Raw genomic sequence first — 17,881 nt, forward strand, 5'->3', positions numbered from 1 at the left:
CTCCTCGGGATGATGGGAGGATGAGGCAACCTGCATATTTTCTTGGCTTTATAAGTTTTCCTTTCCCCCCAAGAAAACCTATCCCTTAACCTAGTGGTTCTCAAACTAGTGGTGTCTCATAATTGCTTAATAGGATTGTTAAAAACAGATTTCTGGGCCCCACTTCCAGAATTTCTGATTCAGTAGGTCTGGAATAGAGTCTGGGAAACTGCATTTCTAGCAAGTCCCCAGATGGGGCTGATATTGTGCTCAGGGGACCACACTGTCTTAATTCATGCAGTGTGTCTGTGGTAGAAATCAGCTCTGTTGGCTACCGGAAAGAGTCCGACTTGCGTGACCTTAGGAGTTAACCACTATCCCGTCCTATTTTTCTTTATTTTTACCATATAAGTAGGAGTCTTTAACCAATAGGTTTGGTTTTTATTTTCAAATATTATGAAAATGGCATTATTCCTTAATGGCATATTCCTTATATGACTTGCTTTTTTTTCTTTCCACTCATCATTTAGTGTATAGCTATAATTAATTCAGTTTTACTGTTGTATACTATTCTTTTGTGTGAATATACCTATTGATAGATATTCAGCTTATTAGGTTTTTGCTAGGAAGATTATATGAGTCGCTACTTCTTTATCCCATCATAGAATTATCCTCTCTTTATGAAAACACTCAGTCTAGGGAACCCTCTTGACCATCCCCCAAATCCTAACACTTTCTCACTGAGACACCCAGTGGTGTGTGTGCTCCCTTGTTCAATGGGTAATAAACTCAACTTGTTTCACTGCAAGTGTCCCTGTGGTCTTCAGCTGAAGGGCATTGAAAAAAATTATATATATAAAATATATAAATTTCTAGTTAATATAAAGTTAAAGTATCTTAACATTCTTTATTGTGCCTTTTGTGAACACTTGTTCTTAATTTTAGTTCAAGTGTTCAATCTTTTCCTTTATGATTAATGCTTTTCATGTCATATTTAAGGAATATTTATTCCAGGATCATACAGTTATTACTTTTTCTTTTTTCTTTCTTTCTTTCTTTTTTTTTTTTTTTTTTTTGTATTTTTCTGAAGCTGGAAATGGGGATAGACAGTCAGACAGACTCCCGCATGCGCCCGACCAGGATCCACCCGGCATGCCCACCAGGGGGCGACGCTCTGCCCACCAGGGGGCGTCGCTCTGTCGTGACCAGAGCCACTCTAGCGCCTGGGGCAGAGACCAAGGAGCCATTCCCAGCGCCCGGGCCATCTTTGCTCCAATGGAGCCTCGCTGCGGGAGGGGAAGAGAGAGACAGAGAGGAAGGAGAGGGGGAGGGGTGGAGAAGCAGATGGGCGCCTCTCCTGTGTGCCCTGGCCGGGAATCAAACCCTGGACTTCTGCACACCAGGCCGACGCTCTACCACTGAGCCAAACGGCCAGGGCCACAGTTATTATTTTTTGAGTTTCAAACTTGTGTCTCTAGTTTATCTGAAATTCATTTTTGTGTGTGACACCATATGCAGCTAGAGATCCAATCTCATTTTTTCCCATATAGTAACCATTTCATTGAGCACCAATGTATTCAATAGTAATTCCTTTCTTTGCTTTTCCCCACTTATCTACAAAACCCCCTTGCCATGTATTAAATGTCTATCTATTCATGGTTAGAGTACATCTTAAAAAAAAAAAGAAGCTGCCTGACCAGGTGGTGGCGCAGTGGATATAGCATCGGACTGGAATGTGGAAGACCCAGGTTCGAGACCCGAGGTCACCAGCTTGAGCGCGGGCTCATCTGGTTTGAGCAAAAACCCACCAGCTTGAACCCAAGGTCGCTGACTCCAGCAAGGGGTTACTTGGTCTGCTGAAGGCCTGCGGTCAAGGCACATATGAGAAAGCAATCAATGAACAACTAAGGTGTCGCAATGCGCAATGAAAAACTAATGATTGATGCTTCTCATCTCTCTCTGTTCCTATCTGTCTGTCCCTGTCTATCCCTCTCTCTGACTCTCTCTCTGTCTTGGTAAAAAATAAATAAATAAATAAAATTTTAAAAAAAGAAGCTAACCTGGAAATGCTGAGGTCACTGGTTCAAAACCGTGGGCTTGCCTGGTCAAGGCACATATGGGAGTTGATGCTTCCTGCTCCTCCCCCCTTCTCTCTCTGTCTCTCTCCTCTCTCTCTCTCTCCCTCTCCCTCTCTCTGTCCTTTCTAAAATGAATAAATAAATAATTAAAAAAAGAAGCTAATACAGATTAAGACTTCAAGATTTAATTAGTTTTAAGGCTTGTGAAATACTTTTTAGATTAGTGCGTAAGTCATGAAACAATGTATAAAAATTAATGATGTTTAAATTGGTAGCAGTTGATGTAATGATTCAGTAATAAAACTGCTCAAATTCTTTTTTAAAGATAAAATTAATTCAGAATGTAAAAATTTTAGTAAAACTACAGTAGTCACAAGCAAAATTTTATTTCAGAGGTGTATATGTACTTAACAAAGTGATTGTCAATGGATTTTCCTGAAACTCCCAAATGGCACAAAATATCCTTTTCATGATCTCTTATAAATACATCATCTCACTTGTGTTTTTATATAATTGCAGAATCTAGACTTTATAATTTTATATAAAATAAATATATTAACCCTGTCTTTCAAAGACACAGGAAAGTTTGAAATAAAATTGTAAAAGTTGCCTGACCTGTGGTGGCACAGTAGATAAAGTGTTGACCTGTAAATGCTGAGGTTGCTGGTTCGAAACCCTGGGCTTGCCTGGTCAAGGCACATATGGGAGTTGATGCTTCCTACTCCTCCCCCCTTCTCTCTCTCTGTCTCTCTCTGTCTTTCTCTCTCTTCTCTCTCTCCCTCTCTCTCTCCTTTCTAAAATGAATAAATAAAATAAAAATAAAAAGATTTAAAAAAAATGGTAAATGTAGTAACAGAACCAAAGGGTGGGAGGGAATGCCAAAAAGCATGAGTGGCTCTCTCTAAGGACCAGGCTGGCTCCTCTCCCTACCCCATCTTTCCCCAGGGCCATTTTCTCTGTTGTCTCTCTCTTTCTCCTAATCTCCTACACTGCACCTCCACCACCACCCCCTTTTTTGCCTCTGTAACACGTTCCCTGAACTCATTTTTTATATGGCTCACTTTTTCTACCTCTGTGACTTTCTAAATAAATTTTCTTTATTTAAAAAAATTTTTTAAAGAATCCATGGCGCCCTGGCTAGTTTGCTCAGTGGTAGAGCATCAGCCCAGCATGTGGCATTCCCAAGTTCGATCCCAGTCAGGGCACACAGGAGAAGGGACGATCTGCTTCACCAGCCCTCTTCCTTCTCTCTCTCTCACTCTGTCTCCCTCTCCAGCAGCCATGGCTCCAATGGTTTGAGCAATTTAGCCTCAAGCATTGAGAATAGCTCCATGGCCTGCCTCAGTTGCTAAAATAGCTCAGTTGCCAAGCAACAGAGCAGTAGCCACAAATGGGCAGAGCATTACCTGGTAGGGGTCTCACTGGGTGGATCTAGGTCAGTGCACATGCAGGCGCCTGTTTGCCTCCCTGCCTCTCACTTAATAAAAAAAATTTTTACGTATTGATTCATAAGTTTCTGCACTTAAGAGGACAAAGAAAAAGTTCAAGGTAGCCCCAGTAGTGAAAGTTACAGAACCTTGAGATGATGAACCACTGACAAATTTGGGTAAGGTAGTGAGGGAGTGGTCTGTTTGGGAGGAAAGATGATTTTTTTCTTCTCTCCCAAGTTTGTTGCTTCTAAACTTTCTTCAAGAAATTTCTCAGGCCTGACCAGGCAGTGGCGCAGTGGATAGAGCATCAGACTGGGATGCGGTGGACCCAGGTTTGAGACCCCAAGGTCGCCAGCTTGAGCATGGGCTCATCTGGTTTGAGCAAAGTTCACCAGCTTGGACCGAAGGTCGCTGGCTTGAGCAAGGGGTTACTTGCTCAGTCTGCTGAAGGCCTGCGGTCAAGGCACTTATGAGAAAGCAATCAATGAACAACTAAGGTGTCGCAATGAAAAACTGATGATTGATGCTTCTCATCTCTCTCCATTCCTGTCTGTCCCTATCTATCCCTCTCTCTGACTCTCTGTCTCTGTAAAAAAAAGAAAAGAAATTTCTCAGTAGCTTTGAAAATTTGTTTTAATGGCTTCCAAAAGTAAAAAGTTTAAAATCCAAAGCCCTAGACATAGTGGTGGGATTCAAATAATTTAACAATCGTTTCTCTGCCCTAATGATTGTTTTAAGTATTTATATAAAAAAACAATACCAAAAGGTATTTTTTCATGCATTTAATACTTAAGAACAATAAAAGTATACAAAACTAGAGGTTATAAGAGTTTTAAAATATTAATGAAAAATATTAAATAATACCTGACAATAAACAATAAAACTGTTAAGATATTTCCATATTGCTTCTTGATTGGCATCCTCACTTGCAATTTTTTTCACCTATGGGCCGAATGGACATTACTACGGATGCTTAAAATATGCTGTTGTGGCCTGACCAGGTGGTGGCACAGTGGATAGCACGCTGGACTGGGATGCAGAGGATCCAGGTTCGGAACCTGAAGTTGCCGGCTTGAGTGCGGGGTCACTGGCTTGAGCATGGGATCATAGACATGACCCCATGGTTGCTGGCTTGTGCCCAAGGTCACTGGCTTGAGCAAGGGGTCACTCACTCTCCTGTAGTTCCCCCCAAAGCAATGAATGTACAACTAAGGTGCCACAATGGAGAACTGATGCTTCTTATCTCTCTCTCCCTTCCTGTCTGTCTGTCCTCTCTTTGTCTCTGTCACACACACACACACACACACACACACACACACACACACACACACACACACACAAATATGCTGTTGTGCAGATGAACATAAAGAGTAAGGAATGTAAACTTGTAATTTCCACAATGGGCAGCTGCCCAGGCGCCCACCTTAGAGAGAACCCCAATTACAAGTGCCATTTCAACAACTTGTTCACTAAACTCAACAAGAAATTATTGGTTCTGCTGAAACAATGCAAACTGGCTGAATCCCACCACTACCTAGATGGTTACTTAATTTTTGTTAATTAGGTAACACATGCCTACATGTAAATGCACTGTTCTGAACACCAGATTCCAGTAATTTATAAACCAGATCTACAGAAAGCAGCCTAGAGAAAGAACATTGGAATGGGAGTTAGGAGATGAGGATATTTTTTCCTTTTTTCTAAGTGAGAAGAGGGGAGATAGAGGCCTAGACTCCAGCATGTGCCCCTCCCTGCTCCCCACACCATTTGGGCCCATGCTCTGTGTAGCATCCACCGGGTATGAGAACAAACATCGGAGACTTTCAGGAGTTAAGATGTTACTTTATTGGCCAGTTTAACCTGCGCAGGGGCGAACTCCCGAGATGTCTGGAGACACAGTGCCCACAAGGAGCTGCAAATGGGAGCCGTGCCTGGAGCTTACAGCCAAGCCCTTATATATCCTAAGTGAGCAAGCATACTACAGAAGCAGATGTGGCAGTTTAGCTATTGGCTAGGGAGGTCACACGCAGCATAGCAACAGGGGCCGGTTTTAGCTTAGTGGCGAATTTCAAACCTAAACTTCTGATAAGGGTCTCTGACCTTCTTTGTTCCCAGCCTCACAGGAGCCATATCAGCACTTACTGTTCCTTCAATAGTTACACTCTTTGGCAGCCCTAGTACTCCCTGAATCTAACACTCTGCCCATCTGGAGCCATGCTCACAAAGGAGCAGCATAGAGCCACCCTCAGTCGCCCCCCCCCGCCCCCCCTACTCCCCCTTTGCCCCTACGTGCTTGGACCAATTGAGCTATGGCTGTGGGAGAAGAGAGAAAGAGAGAGAGAGAGAAAGGGGGGAGGGGAGGGGAGGGGTATAGAAGCAGATGGTTGCTTCTCCTGTGTGCCCTGACCAGGAATTGAACCCTGGACACACACACACACACACACACACACACACACACGGAGCAAGCTCTACCACTGAGCCAACTGGCCAGCCAGGGCAGAAGATCAGGATGTTGATAAGAGGTTCTGCCACTAATCTATGGGGCAGTGGGGTTGAATGTTGCATAGATCTAAGATACCTTAAAGATGTCAGATGACTGACTATATGACCCTTAAGTCTCCTTCCAGCGCTTAAGTTCTAAATCCCCCTCGTTAAACAATAGTAAAACGTATCCTTATATATTCAAATTATTCTACAATTGAGTTGCACACAAGCATCTGCCAGGGGACTCACAGGATTTCGCCCCCGTTCTGAAACCAGTAAGCGACTCTACTTATCTGCTTTTGGTGCCCTTACAGTTGATAGGATTTGAAAGACGACAATAGCACAGGAATGTCCCAAACAGGAACACCAATGGGTGCCAACTCTTACAGCCTCCACCAGAGCAAACTGAAGGCCGGAGTCGCCCTGGCGCGTGGGCGTCGCACCGGCCTGCGGTTCACGCTTTCCTACCCCGTAAACCCACATTCCGTTTGCTGCGTTCTCAGGCAGCAAGCTCTTTCCTTGCCTCCGCGGGCCTAGTTCTAAGGTGATTCACTCCGACTTTGTGGAAGGAACAAGACCCTAGAAATGGTCTCAGAACTCCGCCAGGATGCCTAGGAAGGCAGTAGGGAAGTCCGCCGGCGGGCGTCGGGAACGCGGGGCCTCCGGGCCGCCTGACCCGGAAGGGCTGGCACATGGCAACCCCGGCTTCCCTAGCAACCGAGCAAGCGCGAGTCCTAACCCGCGGCATCAGCTGCTTGGTCTGCCTCCCGGGATGCCCCTGCAGGTTAGCGATTACAGCTGGCAGCAAACGGAGATTGCGGTCTTTATCTCCGTGCCCCTCCGGGGCGTCAGCGTCAGAGATGCGGACGTGTTCTGCACTGAAAACTATCTGAAGGTGGGAACGCGAGTTGTGCCTCCGGACTCCCCGGGTTGGGGGGCGGGGGAGATGCGGTCCGAAGCTTCTGCGAAGGCGCTGGTGTGTGCGCGCTTCGGGCTTATCTTTTTGCACAGAAGCCTCCTAAAATTGTAGTGCTATTGGAAACAACAACAGAACCCCATACAGGTGACGCCTCATCTGTAAGCAGATGTTATCAAGTCAGAGATTATTTTTATCCAGGGCTTCCTACATATGCCTTGCTAATCGTTCGCGACCTGGAATAAATTTTTAGCAGGCATCTGAGAAAATGATTTGGCCTCTATTACGTATTTCTTAATGGCTGTGCTTTTAATTTGTGTAACTAAATTAACTTTCGTTTCCCCCTTTCTGAATAGGTCAACTTTGCTCCATTTTTATTTGAGGTGTTTCTCTATGCTCCCATAGACGATGAGAGCAGCAAAGCCAAGATTGGGAATGACACCATTGTTTTCACCTTATATAAGAAAGAAGCGGTCATGTGGGAGACTCTTTCTGTGTCAGGTGGTAAATTCTGTATTAAAAAATGTTCATCTGATTGTGTTTTGTTTTGTTTTGTTTTTTTGGTTTGTTTGTTTGTTTGTTTGTTTTCTGAAGTGAGAAGCAGGGAGGCAGAGAGACAGACTCCTGCATGCACCTGACCAGGATCCACCCAGCGTGCCCAATAGAGGGCGATGATCTCTGCCCATCTGGGGCGTTGCTCCCTTGCAACCCGAGCCATTCTAGCTCTCCTAAAGTGGAGGCCATGGAGCCATCCCCAGCACCCCGGCCAACTTTGCTCCAGTGGAGCCTTGGCTGCAGGAGGGGAAGAGAGAGATAGAGAGGAAGGAAAGGGGGAGGGGTGGAGAAGCAGATGGGTGCTTCTCCTGTGTGCCCTGACTGGGATTCGAACCAGGGACTTCCACACGCTGGGCGGACGCTCTACCACTGACCTAACCGGCCAGGGCTGATTATGCTTTTTATACTTTATATATTTTTCAAAAATTCTCTTTTGAAACAATTATGTTGCTCTTCTTGAAAAAAAAAAATAGGGCCTGACCAGGCAGTGACGTAGTGGATAGAGCGTCGAACTAGGATGCAGAGGACCCAGGTTCAAGACCCTGAGGTTGCCAGCTTGAGCGCAGGCTCATTTGGTGTGAGCAAAGCTCACCAGCTTGGACCCAAGATTGCTGGTTACTCGGTCTGCTGAAGGCCCACGGTCAAGGCACATATGAGAAAGCAATCAATGAACAACTAAGGTGTTGCAATGAAAAAAACAGATGATTGATGCTTCTCGTCTCTCTCCGTTCCTGTCTGTCTGTCCCTATCTATCCCTCTCTCTGGCTCTGTAAAAAATAAAAATAAAAATAGGTACATGAGTATGCTTTAAATGAGATAGTGCTTCAGCTGCCACTTAAATAACCTAAAGATTGAATTACTCAAAAGTTAGACCATATACCTGACCAGGCGGTGGCGCAGTGGATAGAGCGTTGGACTGGGATGCAGAGAACCCAGGTTTGAGACCCCAAGGTCACCAGCTTGAGCCCAAGGTCACTGGCTGGAACAAGGGGTCACTGGGTCTGCTGTACCCCCTCCCAACCCCCCCCATCAAGGCACATATGAGAAATCAATCAACGAACAACTGAGGAACCGCAACAAAGAACTGATGTTTCTCATCTCTCTCCCTTCCTGCCTGTCTGTCCCTATCAGTCCCTTTCTCTGACTGCCACACACACACACACACACACACACACACACACACACACAAATAAAGTTAGACTATATTAATAATAACTCTTAGGCAGATGATGTGGGCTTGTATCTTCAATAGATAAGGCCTTCTAATAGGGTCTTTATATACCACCCCTTCTTTTTAAAGGTGAGGCTACTGAGACACAGAGTTTAGTATTGACAAAGGTCACTCAACTAGTAAATGGCAGATTGAAACTGGACCCTTAGCAGTTTGACTGTAGAATGGTGGTTCTCAACCCTGGCTATATATTTGAATCACCTACATTTGCAGGTGTCTGAAATTTGCCCCAGTAGACCAATCAAACCAATTTCTAGGAGTGGGTCCCTGGTGCTGGTAGTTTTATTTTATTTTATTTTTAATTTTATTTATTCATTTTAGAGAGGAGAGAGAAAGGGAGAGAGAGACAGAGAGAGAGAAGGGGGGAGGAGCTGGAAGCATCAACTCCCATATGTGCCTTGACCAGGCAAGCCCAGGGTTTCAAACCGGTGACCTCAGCATTTCCAGGTCGACACTTTATCCACTGCGCCACCACAGGTCAGGCTGGTGCTGGTAGTTTTAAAAAGCTTTCCAGGGTGTAAAAATTAAGATTCCCTATTCTCTGTATTTATTTATTTATTTAAGAGTAAGTTTATTGAAGCTGGGGACAGTGAAACAAGGAAGGGCCTAGAATAGAAGAAACAACAGGAGAGCTAGGCAGGGCTGCCTTAGCTGTCTAGAAAACTTATGGGAAAGAAATGAGCCTACACTGGGAAGTCAGAGAAAAGTGAGCCTTGGAGACTGGTTCAGGGAGTTAGTTAGCCTTGGAAGAGCTGCTGCCCATTGCTCCCCGGGTTGCAAGTCTAGTAGGAATCCTTAGAGCAGGCATCCCCAAACTACAGCCCACAGGCTGCATGTGCCCCCCTGAGGCCATTTATCTGCCCCCCCCCCCACCGCACTTCCAGAAGGGGCACCTGTTTCATTGGTGGTCAGTGAGAGGAGCACTGTATGTGGCGGCCCTCCAACCGTCTGAGGGACAGTGAACTGGCCCCTTGTGTAAAAAGTTTGGGGACCCCTGCCTTAGAGACTGTGAGATGCATGCCTGTGGGGGCAGAAGAGGGGAAGGGGGAAGAGAAAGGCGCAGGCCTGCTACTGGAAGGGAGAGTGTACCCCTTTTTCTCTGTACTCTTAACCAGTACCCTATTCTCTGTCGAGAACAGCTTTGTATGTCAGTAGTTACCCTCTATTGCTTTAGTTTTGTTTTCTTTCTCTTCTGGTTTTTATATTTTATAGTGCTTTATATCTGCTGCCTGAAATTTCTCTTAGTTCTCTGGCAGTAGGGACTACTAAGAATGAAAAGGTTGCAATTATTCTTTATATTAATGTTTTCTTGGTATCTTGCAGTGGAATTTAATTTTTTTAATCTTTACGACCAGTAGAATTTTTCTCCTAAATCTGGTGTCTAGCTCAGAATAAACTGATTAAGGTAGGTTACCATAGCTAAATTACTTTAGTGAGTCCCAGACTAACTGAGGAGTTTTTTAAAAACCAGATTCCGGCTCTCCTAACCCAGCCTTTCTCTGTGACTCGCTAAATCTGAGATGGGACCTGAGAACATGTGAAACACACCCAGTGTGTTCCAGCTTCTCATCTAAGATTAAATGTAAACATTTCCATTTGTTTCAACTCTTCTTGATAATCTTAACTTTGCAGAACCATCATCTATAAATATTTTAATAAACAGATGGGCCCTGGCCAGGTAGCTCAGTTGGTTAGAACACTGTCCTAATCTGCCAAGGCTGCATGTTTGATCCCTGGTCAGGGCACATACAAGAATCAACCAATGAATGCATAAATAAGTGGTACAACAAATCAGTGTTTCTCTCTCTCTCTGACATCAATAAAATGAATAAACAGATGAGGGGTGAGGTGGGACTCCCCAGATGATGCTGATGACTGGCCAGGTTTGAGAACCACTGAGTTGTGTGTGTGTGTGTGTATATGTCTTCTTTGGCCAGCATATTTCTCCACCTACTTTTTAGGCTATCAAGAAGGGTCATATCAGAAAACCTGTTACTTTCCCTGATTTCTGACACGACATTTTCTTCTGTGTCAAATTCTCTTTAAACCTGGTTGGCCATCTCATCCAGGAGTGGGAGGGGATTTTCTTTCCTATTCATGGATCTGCTTTCATTGCATAGCTGCTTGATTCTTCTTTTTCATGCTTATACAGCCAACTATTCCAAATTTTAACTATATAACCCATGGTTTGCAACCTTTTTCTGTAAAGGACCAGATAATATTTTGGATTTGGGGGTTAGATGGTCTCTGTCACAATTACCCAGTTCTGCTATTGTAGCACAAAAGCAGCCATAAACAAAAAAAAAATTTTTTACTATTTATGTTCAATTTTATATTGGTTTCAAATGTATGATAATACATATTTATTAACATTGAAATTTGAATTTGATCTAATTTATGTCACAAAATATTATTAAATAATAGTTTATTTTTTTCAACTACTTAAAAATGTAAAAGTTATTCTTTGTATGCTGTAGAAAAACAGGCAGGCCTGACTAGGTGGTGGTGCAGTGGATAGAAGCATCAGTTTGGGACACCAAGGATCCAGGTTAGAAACCCTGAGGTCACCAGTTTGAGCACAGGCTCACTAGCTTGAGCACAGGGTCGCCGGCTAGAGTGTGGAATTATAGAAATGACCCTGTGGTCACTGGTTTGAGTCCAAAGATTGTTGCTTGAATACCCAGGTTGCTGGCATGAGCAAGAGGTCACTGGATTAGTTGGAGGGCCCTCCACCTTCATGAAGGCACATATGAGAAGCAATGAATGAACAACTAAGGTGCTACAACTATGAGTTGATGAATCTCATCTCTCTCCCTTTCTGTCTGTCTGTCCCTGTCTATTCCTCCTTCTCTCTCTCTCTCTCACTAAAAAAATTAAAGAAAGAAAAACAGGCAGTAGGTTGGATTAAGTCATAGTTTGCCAACCTCTAATTTAAGCTAGTCAACATAGTCTTAAAAATAACTTACATAACATGTAATGAACATTGATTTTACTTCAGAAATCAGGTTGCAATTTAGTGACATTATTTTTTTTACAACCTTTTTTTTCACATAAAGTATTGTAGAACTCCAGGCAATACTCCAAGCCTCTCTCCCTCATTATTCAAAATACATTTGCTTCATTTTTTCCTTCTTGATACACTTTTCATTTCTTTTAGATGTGAAGCACTTTATTTGAAAAGTTAATGTTCTTTAATTATTTCTGCCCTTATAGCTGGTCTAATTGTCTGCCATCCTGACACTAAACAGGAGGAGAGTTGAAGAGAGGCTTCAGACCTAATTCCAGTCCCAATTCCCAGCCAAGATCTTGGATGAATAAAAATTCTGTACTTTTTTCTTACCTCTAACTGCAATTTAACATTCCCTTTAATTGTGAGTGTAGACAACAAACAACAATAGTATCCATAAAAATCATAAAGATGTTCATATTACAGGTGCCTGTCTTCTATACTCACTACTTTGAAGTTACAGTATTAGACTTATTGCTATATATTATTTAATGCATTAATAAAGAAGCATGTGTTAGTATATTAGATTTATTTTTAAAATATTTGTGTTTTAATATAGTTATTTTTCTTTGTAATCCTGTGTATTTTATTTTGTGCATTTAAAAACATTATGGTCCCTAACCAATTGGCTTAGTGGTAGAGCATCAGCCTGGTGTGTGGATGTCCCGGGTTTGATTCCCGGTCAGGGCACAAAGGAGAAGTGCCCATATGCTTCTCTGCCTCTCCCCCTTTTATTTCTCTTTCTCTCTTTCTTCCCCTCCTGCAACCATGGCTCAATTGGAGTGAGGTGGCACCAGGCGCTAAGGATGACTCTATGGCCTCCACCTCAGGCACTAAGAAGAGCTCAGTTGCTGAGCAACAGAGTAATGCACCAAATGGGCAGACCCTGTAGTGGGCTTGCCAGATGGATTCTGGTCGGGTGTATGTGGGAGTCTGTCTCTGCCTCTCCTTCTCTTGCTGAGTAAAAATAAAAAATAAAAATATTATGAAGAGGTCTATAAGGCTTTAACTATCCTGCCAAGGAGTCTGCTGCACCAAAAATTTAGACCCCCTACCCTAGGACCTGATTCATCCCTGCCCTCTGCCCCATGTCACCCTCTCCCCCTGAATTTTCTCTCTTGTCCTGTTTTGTTTCCTCTCAAAGTATAGATTTCTTCCTGATCCCACTTCCCCTAAAATAATTTACCACCTCCCTAATGGATCATATCCTATGTGTAAAACATTGAGTTTCTAAATATAAAAATAATTTTGAATGATAAAATTATATATATATAACAAGTTGTATTAGTTTATAATTTTTCCTAGGGCTGGCCCTGTACTCTTCAAATGTATAAATTACCTTTTATGTTTATGTCAGTGATTGAACATATCAGATAGTCTCAACCCATTTTCTCTTCTAGACCCCATAGTGATGATTTATTGTGACCAGGTATATAAGCAAATAGCTCTGGTTTCTCAACAGAGAGGAAGATATGTGTGTTGTCTTTCCCTTCATCTTATGTCCTCCCTCCACCTCTCCTCCCCCTCTCTCTCCTCTCATTTCACTGTCCTCTCTCCCTCTTGTGCCTCTCTGTTCTCCCTCTCTCCCAACCTTTCATTTTCCCTCTTATTCCCCCTCTGTTTTACTCCTCCTCTTTCTCATTCATATTCTCTTTCTCTCGCATTCTGTTGTAATTAGTTACTGTACAGTTACTTGCTTACCTTTTAATGTTAGTTTGTTGGCCAGTTTAATATTGAGAAATATTTTCACTTCTCCATGTGAAGTTAGGTCCAAAAAAATCTCATCCTGGATCATACTGTTAAGCAGTTTTCACCTAAGTAAAACAAATTTATCATAATCCTAACTTAGTGATATTCCTTATGTTTTAGTTGACAAAGAAATGATGCAAAGCATAAGAGAGAAATCTATTTTACAAGCACAAGAAAGAGCAAAAGAAGCTACAGAAGCAAAAGCTATAGCAAGGAGGGAAGATAAAAAATATGCATTAAATGTCATGATGAAGGTAAGTACGGATTAATAGGAAAGTCCTCTAATTAAAGAGATGATAATAGCCTGACCAGGTGATGACGTAGTGGATAGAACGTCGACCTGGTTTGCTGAGGACCCAGGTTTGAAACCCGAAGTCACCAGCTTGAGCCTAAGGTCACTGGCTTGAGCAAGGGGTCACTGGCTCGGCTGGAGCCACCTCCTCCATCAAAGCACACATGAGAAAGCAATCAATGAACAATTACAGTGCCGCAATTATGAGTTGATGCTTTTCATATCTCTCCCTTCCTGTCTATCTTTCTTGTCTTTCTGTCTCTCTCAATTTAAAAGAAAAGAGAGAGGTGATAATAAACAATGTAAAGATAATCAGTTCCAACCACTATACTTCCTCACTTTTTTGTTCATACTTTGGTTATAGGACTTACTAAGTTATATAGGCTACCTATCACATATATGTGTTCCTGAAAATATTTATTTGCAGTGACAATTTTCTATTTCTAGAGGAGTCATAAATGATGGGGGGGGGTGTTTGTTTTTTTGACAAAGATCAAGAGAGAGTCAGAGAGAGGAACAGATAGGGACAGACAGACAGGAAGGGAGAGAGATGAGAAGCGTCAATTCTTTGTTGCAGCACCTTACTTGTTTATTGATTGCTTTCGCATACATGCCTTGACCTGGGGGGCTATAGCGGGGCGCTAGAGAAGAGTGAGTGACCCCTTGCTCAAGCCAGCGACCTTTGGGCTCAAGCCAGTGACCATGAGGTCATGTCTATGATCCCACACTCAAGCCAGTGACCCCGCACTCAAGCTAGTGAGCCCACACTCAAGCTGGTGACTTTGGGTTTTCAAACCTGGGTCCTCTGACGTCCCAGTCCAATGCTCTATCCACTGTGCCACCATCTGGTCAGACAGAAATGATAAGATTTTATGGTGTATTTTACCTCTTTCTTAATCTTGGAATAATAGACACAATTATTTAAAACAAGAAAAATAATACAAGTGCTGGCCTTGTAAAATGAGTTTAGAGGCATTTCTTCAAATTTTTTTTTTTTTGTATTTTTCTGCAGCTAGAAATGGGGAGAGACAGTCAGACAGACTCCCGCCATGCGCCCGACCGGGATCCACCCGGCACGCCCACCAGGGGCAACGCTCTGCCCACCAGGGGGCGATGCTCTGCCCCTCCGGGGCGTCGCTCTGCCACGACCAGAGCCACTCTAGCGCCTGGGGCAGAGGCCAAGGAGCCATCCCCAGCGCCCGGGCCATCTTTGCTCCAATGGAGCCTTGGCTGCAGGAGGGGAAGAGAGAGACAGAGAGGAAGGAGGGGGGGGTGGAGAAGCAAATGGGCGCCTCTCCTATGTGCCCTGGCCGGAAATTGAACCTGGGTCCCCTGCACACCAGGCCGACGCTCTACCGCTGAGCCAACCGGCCAGGGCCCTCCTCTTCAATTTTTTGAAAGAGTTTTAAAACTATTAGTACTCTTTAAATGTTTGGTAGAATTTACCAGTGAAGTCATCTGGTCCTGACCTTTCTTTCTTAGGTTCTTGAAGACTGATTTAATCTCCTTTCTTGTAATTGTCTGCTTAGATTTTTTATTTCTTTGTGATTCAGATTTGGTAGATTGTATGTTTCTAGCAAATTATTAATTTCTTTTAGGTTGTTCAATTTGTTATTGTACAATTGTTCATGGTAGTTTCTTGTAATCCTTAGTATTTCTGTGTTATCAATTGTAATGTCTTCTTTTTCATTCCTGATTTTTTTTTTGAAAGAGAGAGAGACAGGAAGGGAGAGAGATGAGAAGCATCAACTCATAGTTGCATCATTTTAGTTGTTCATCAATGATTGCTTCTCATACATGCCCTGACAGAGGCAGGGTGGGGAGTGTGCTCAAGCTGAGCCCGTGACCCCCTGCTCAAGCCAGCAACCTTGGACTTCAACCCAGCAACCTTTGGGCTCCAACTAGTGACCTTGGGATCATGTCAATGATCCCACACTCAAGCTGGCAATCTGGTGTTCAAGTAGAATAAACCTGAACTCAAGCCAGCGACCTCGGGGTCTCCAACTTAGGTCCTCAGTATCCCAGGTTGATGCTCGATCCACTGCACAACCACCAGTCAGGCAATTTCTGATTTTTATTTCAGTCTTCTCCTTTTTCCTTAGTCTAATCAGTGGTCGGCAAACTCATTAGTCAACAGAGCCAAATATCAACAGTACAACGACTGAAATTTCTTTTGAGAGCCAAAATTTTTAAACTTAAACTATATAAGTACGTACATTGTTATTAACTTAATTAGGGTACTCCTAAGCTGGTCTTTGCGTTCGCACTGCTATTTTCTGGAAGAGCCACACTCAAGGGACCAAAGAGCCACATGTGGCTCGCAAGCCATGGTTTGCCAACCACTGGTCTAATTAAAACATTGATGGACATTTGGATTCCTTCCACCTTTTGGCTATTATGAATAATGCTACTATGAACATGGCTATACAGATACCTTTTCCAGACCTTGCTTTCAATTCTTTCTGGTATATCTGTACCCAGAAGTGAAATTGCTGGATTATATGTTAGTGATAAGTCTACTTTTACTTTTTTGAGGAACTGCCATACTGTTCTTCATAACAGCTGCACCTTTTTATATTCCCATTAACAGTGCTTTCAGTTTTTTCCTCCACATTCTTACCAACATTTGTTATTTTCTCTTTCTTTGATAGTCATTTTAATGGTGTAAATGGTATCTCATTGTGGTTTTGATTTGCTCCTCAATGCCATTTTAATTTTAAATGTGTCTTTGAAACCCACCCAAGAGTTTAATTGTGGAATCAGTCTAGTCTCCCTTGGGTATATAGCTGGTGATGTCTCTACTATGTTTTTATTTGATGTTCTTTAGACTGGCTTTCTTAGGGGTCTTCTCTGCGTCTGTACAGCTTAACTGTTAGCTAGTGACTTGGGCAGAGGTGCTAAAGGCCTCCATCCTTTTCCAATTGATCTATGAGTAGGTTTGAAAATACCTTCAAAATTGGAACTAATTCTCATGCCTCCCTTAGCTTCATTTTATGCCAGGCTTCCTCAGGTCTCCCCCACAAACACATGGGCTTTCTGTGGAGTTAGGATTGTATGGTGAGCTTATCGTAGATTTTCTATAGCTCTTTCATTTATATGATCTTTAAAAAAATTTTTGCCCTGGCCGGTTGGCTCAGCGGTAGAGCATCGGCCTAGCGTGCGGAGGACCCGGGTTCGATTCCCGGCCAGGGCACATAGGAGAAGCGCCCATTTGCTTCTCCACCCCTCCGCCGCGCTTTCCTCTCTGTCTCTCTCTTCCCCTCCCGCAGCCAAGGCTCCATTGGAGCAAAGATGGCCCGGGCGCTGGGCATGGCTCTGTGGCCTCTGCCTCAGGCGCTAGAGGGGCTCTGGTTGCAATATGGCGACGCCCAGGATGGGCAGAGCATTGCCCCCTGGGGGGCAGAGCACCGCCCCTGGTGGGCGTGCCGGGTAGATCCCGGTCAGGCGCATGCGGGAGTCTGTCTGACTGTCTCTCCCTGTTTCCAGCTTCAGAAAAAATGAAAAAAAAAAAAAAAATTTTTTTTTCCATTTCGGAGAGAGCAAGGGGGGGAGAAGGAGAGAGAGAGAAACATCAACTCGTTGTTTCATATAGTTGTTCCATCTAGGTGTGCACTCATTGATTGCTTCTTGTATGTGCACTTACTGGGGATTGAACCTGTGACCTCAGCATGTAGGAACAACATTCTGTCCCCTGAGCCACCCTGCCTGCGCCTCATTATATGGTCTTAAAATTAATTTTCTAGCTAGTCAGGCACTCACCCTAGCCAGGACCTCAACCTCAGACCTCAACTGCAAATTTTCCCTGTTCACTGCCCACCAACTTTACCGCTTTTATCCACCAAAGCCCTGGCTTTTTGCTGCCCCGCCCTAAAATGTGTCTACCCTTTCTGCCAACAGAGCTGCTGGTTTGTTGTTGCTGTTGTTAGCTTTATGTTGGTAAAACTGCCAGTCTTGTTCTGCCTGGAAGTGGGTGGTTGAGAGCAACCTCAGGCAGGCAGGCACAGCCTCCCACTGTTCTTACCTGTAACTTCAGCAGTTTTTCTAGAACAAACACTTCTCAATTTACAGACTGTCTTTGGTTAATTTCCAGTGCCTTGAAATGGTTGTTTTTGATAGATTTGTCCAGTTTTATACATGATATTTGTGGATTGGAATTGCCA

At 43.5% G+C, this 17,881-nt stretch overlaps 1 protein-coding gene across 1 annotated transcript in view; it reads left to right on the plus strand.

Annotated features, from left to right (window-relative positions):
* Positions 1-6,705: 6,705 nt before the first annotated feature.
* DNAAF4 (dynein axonemal assembly factor 4) overlaps positions 6,706-17,881 on the plus strand; it is a 44,756-nt gene continuing 33,580 nt past the window's right edge. The window contains exons 1-3 of the mRNA XM_066341603.1: positions 6,706-6,866; positions 7,244-7,388; positions 13,550-13,683. Of these exons, the coding sequence (XP_066197700.1) occupies positions 6,744-6,866; positions 7,244-7,388; positions 13,550-13,683 (402 nt within the window). The 5' untranslated portion in view covers positions 6,706-6,743. The remainder of the gene's footprint in view (positions 6,867-7,243; positions 7,389-13,549; positions 13,684-17,881) is intronic.

The sequence above is a fragment of the Saccopteryx leptura genome, chromosome 6 (genome assembly GCF_036850995.1).
Source record: "Saccopteryx leptura isolate mSacLep1 chromosome 6, mSacLep1_pri_phased_curated, whole genome shotgun sequence".
Taxonomy (NCBI): Eukaryota; Metazoa; Chordata; class Mammalia; order Chiroptera; family Emballonuridae; genus Saccopteryx; species Saccopteryx leptura.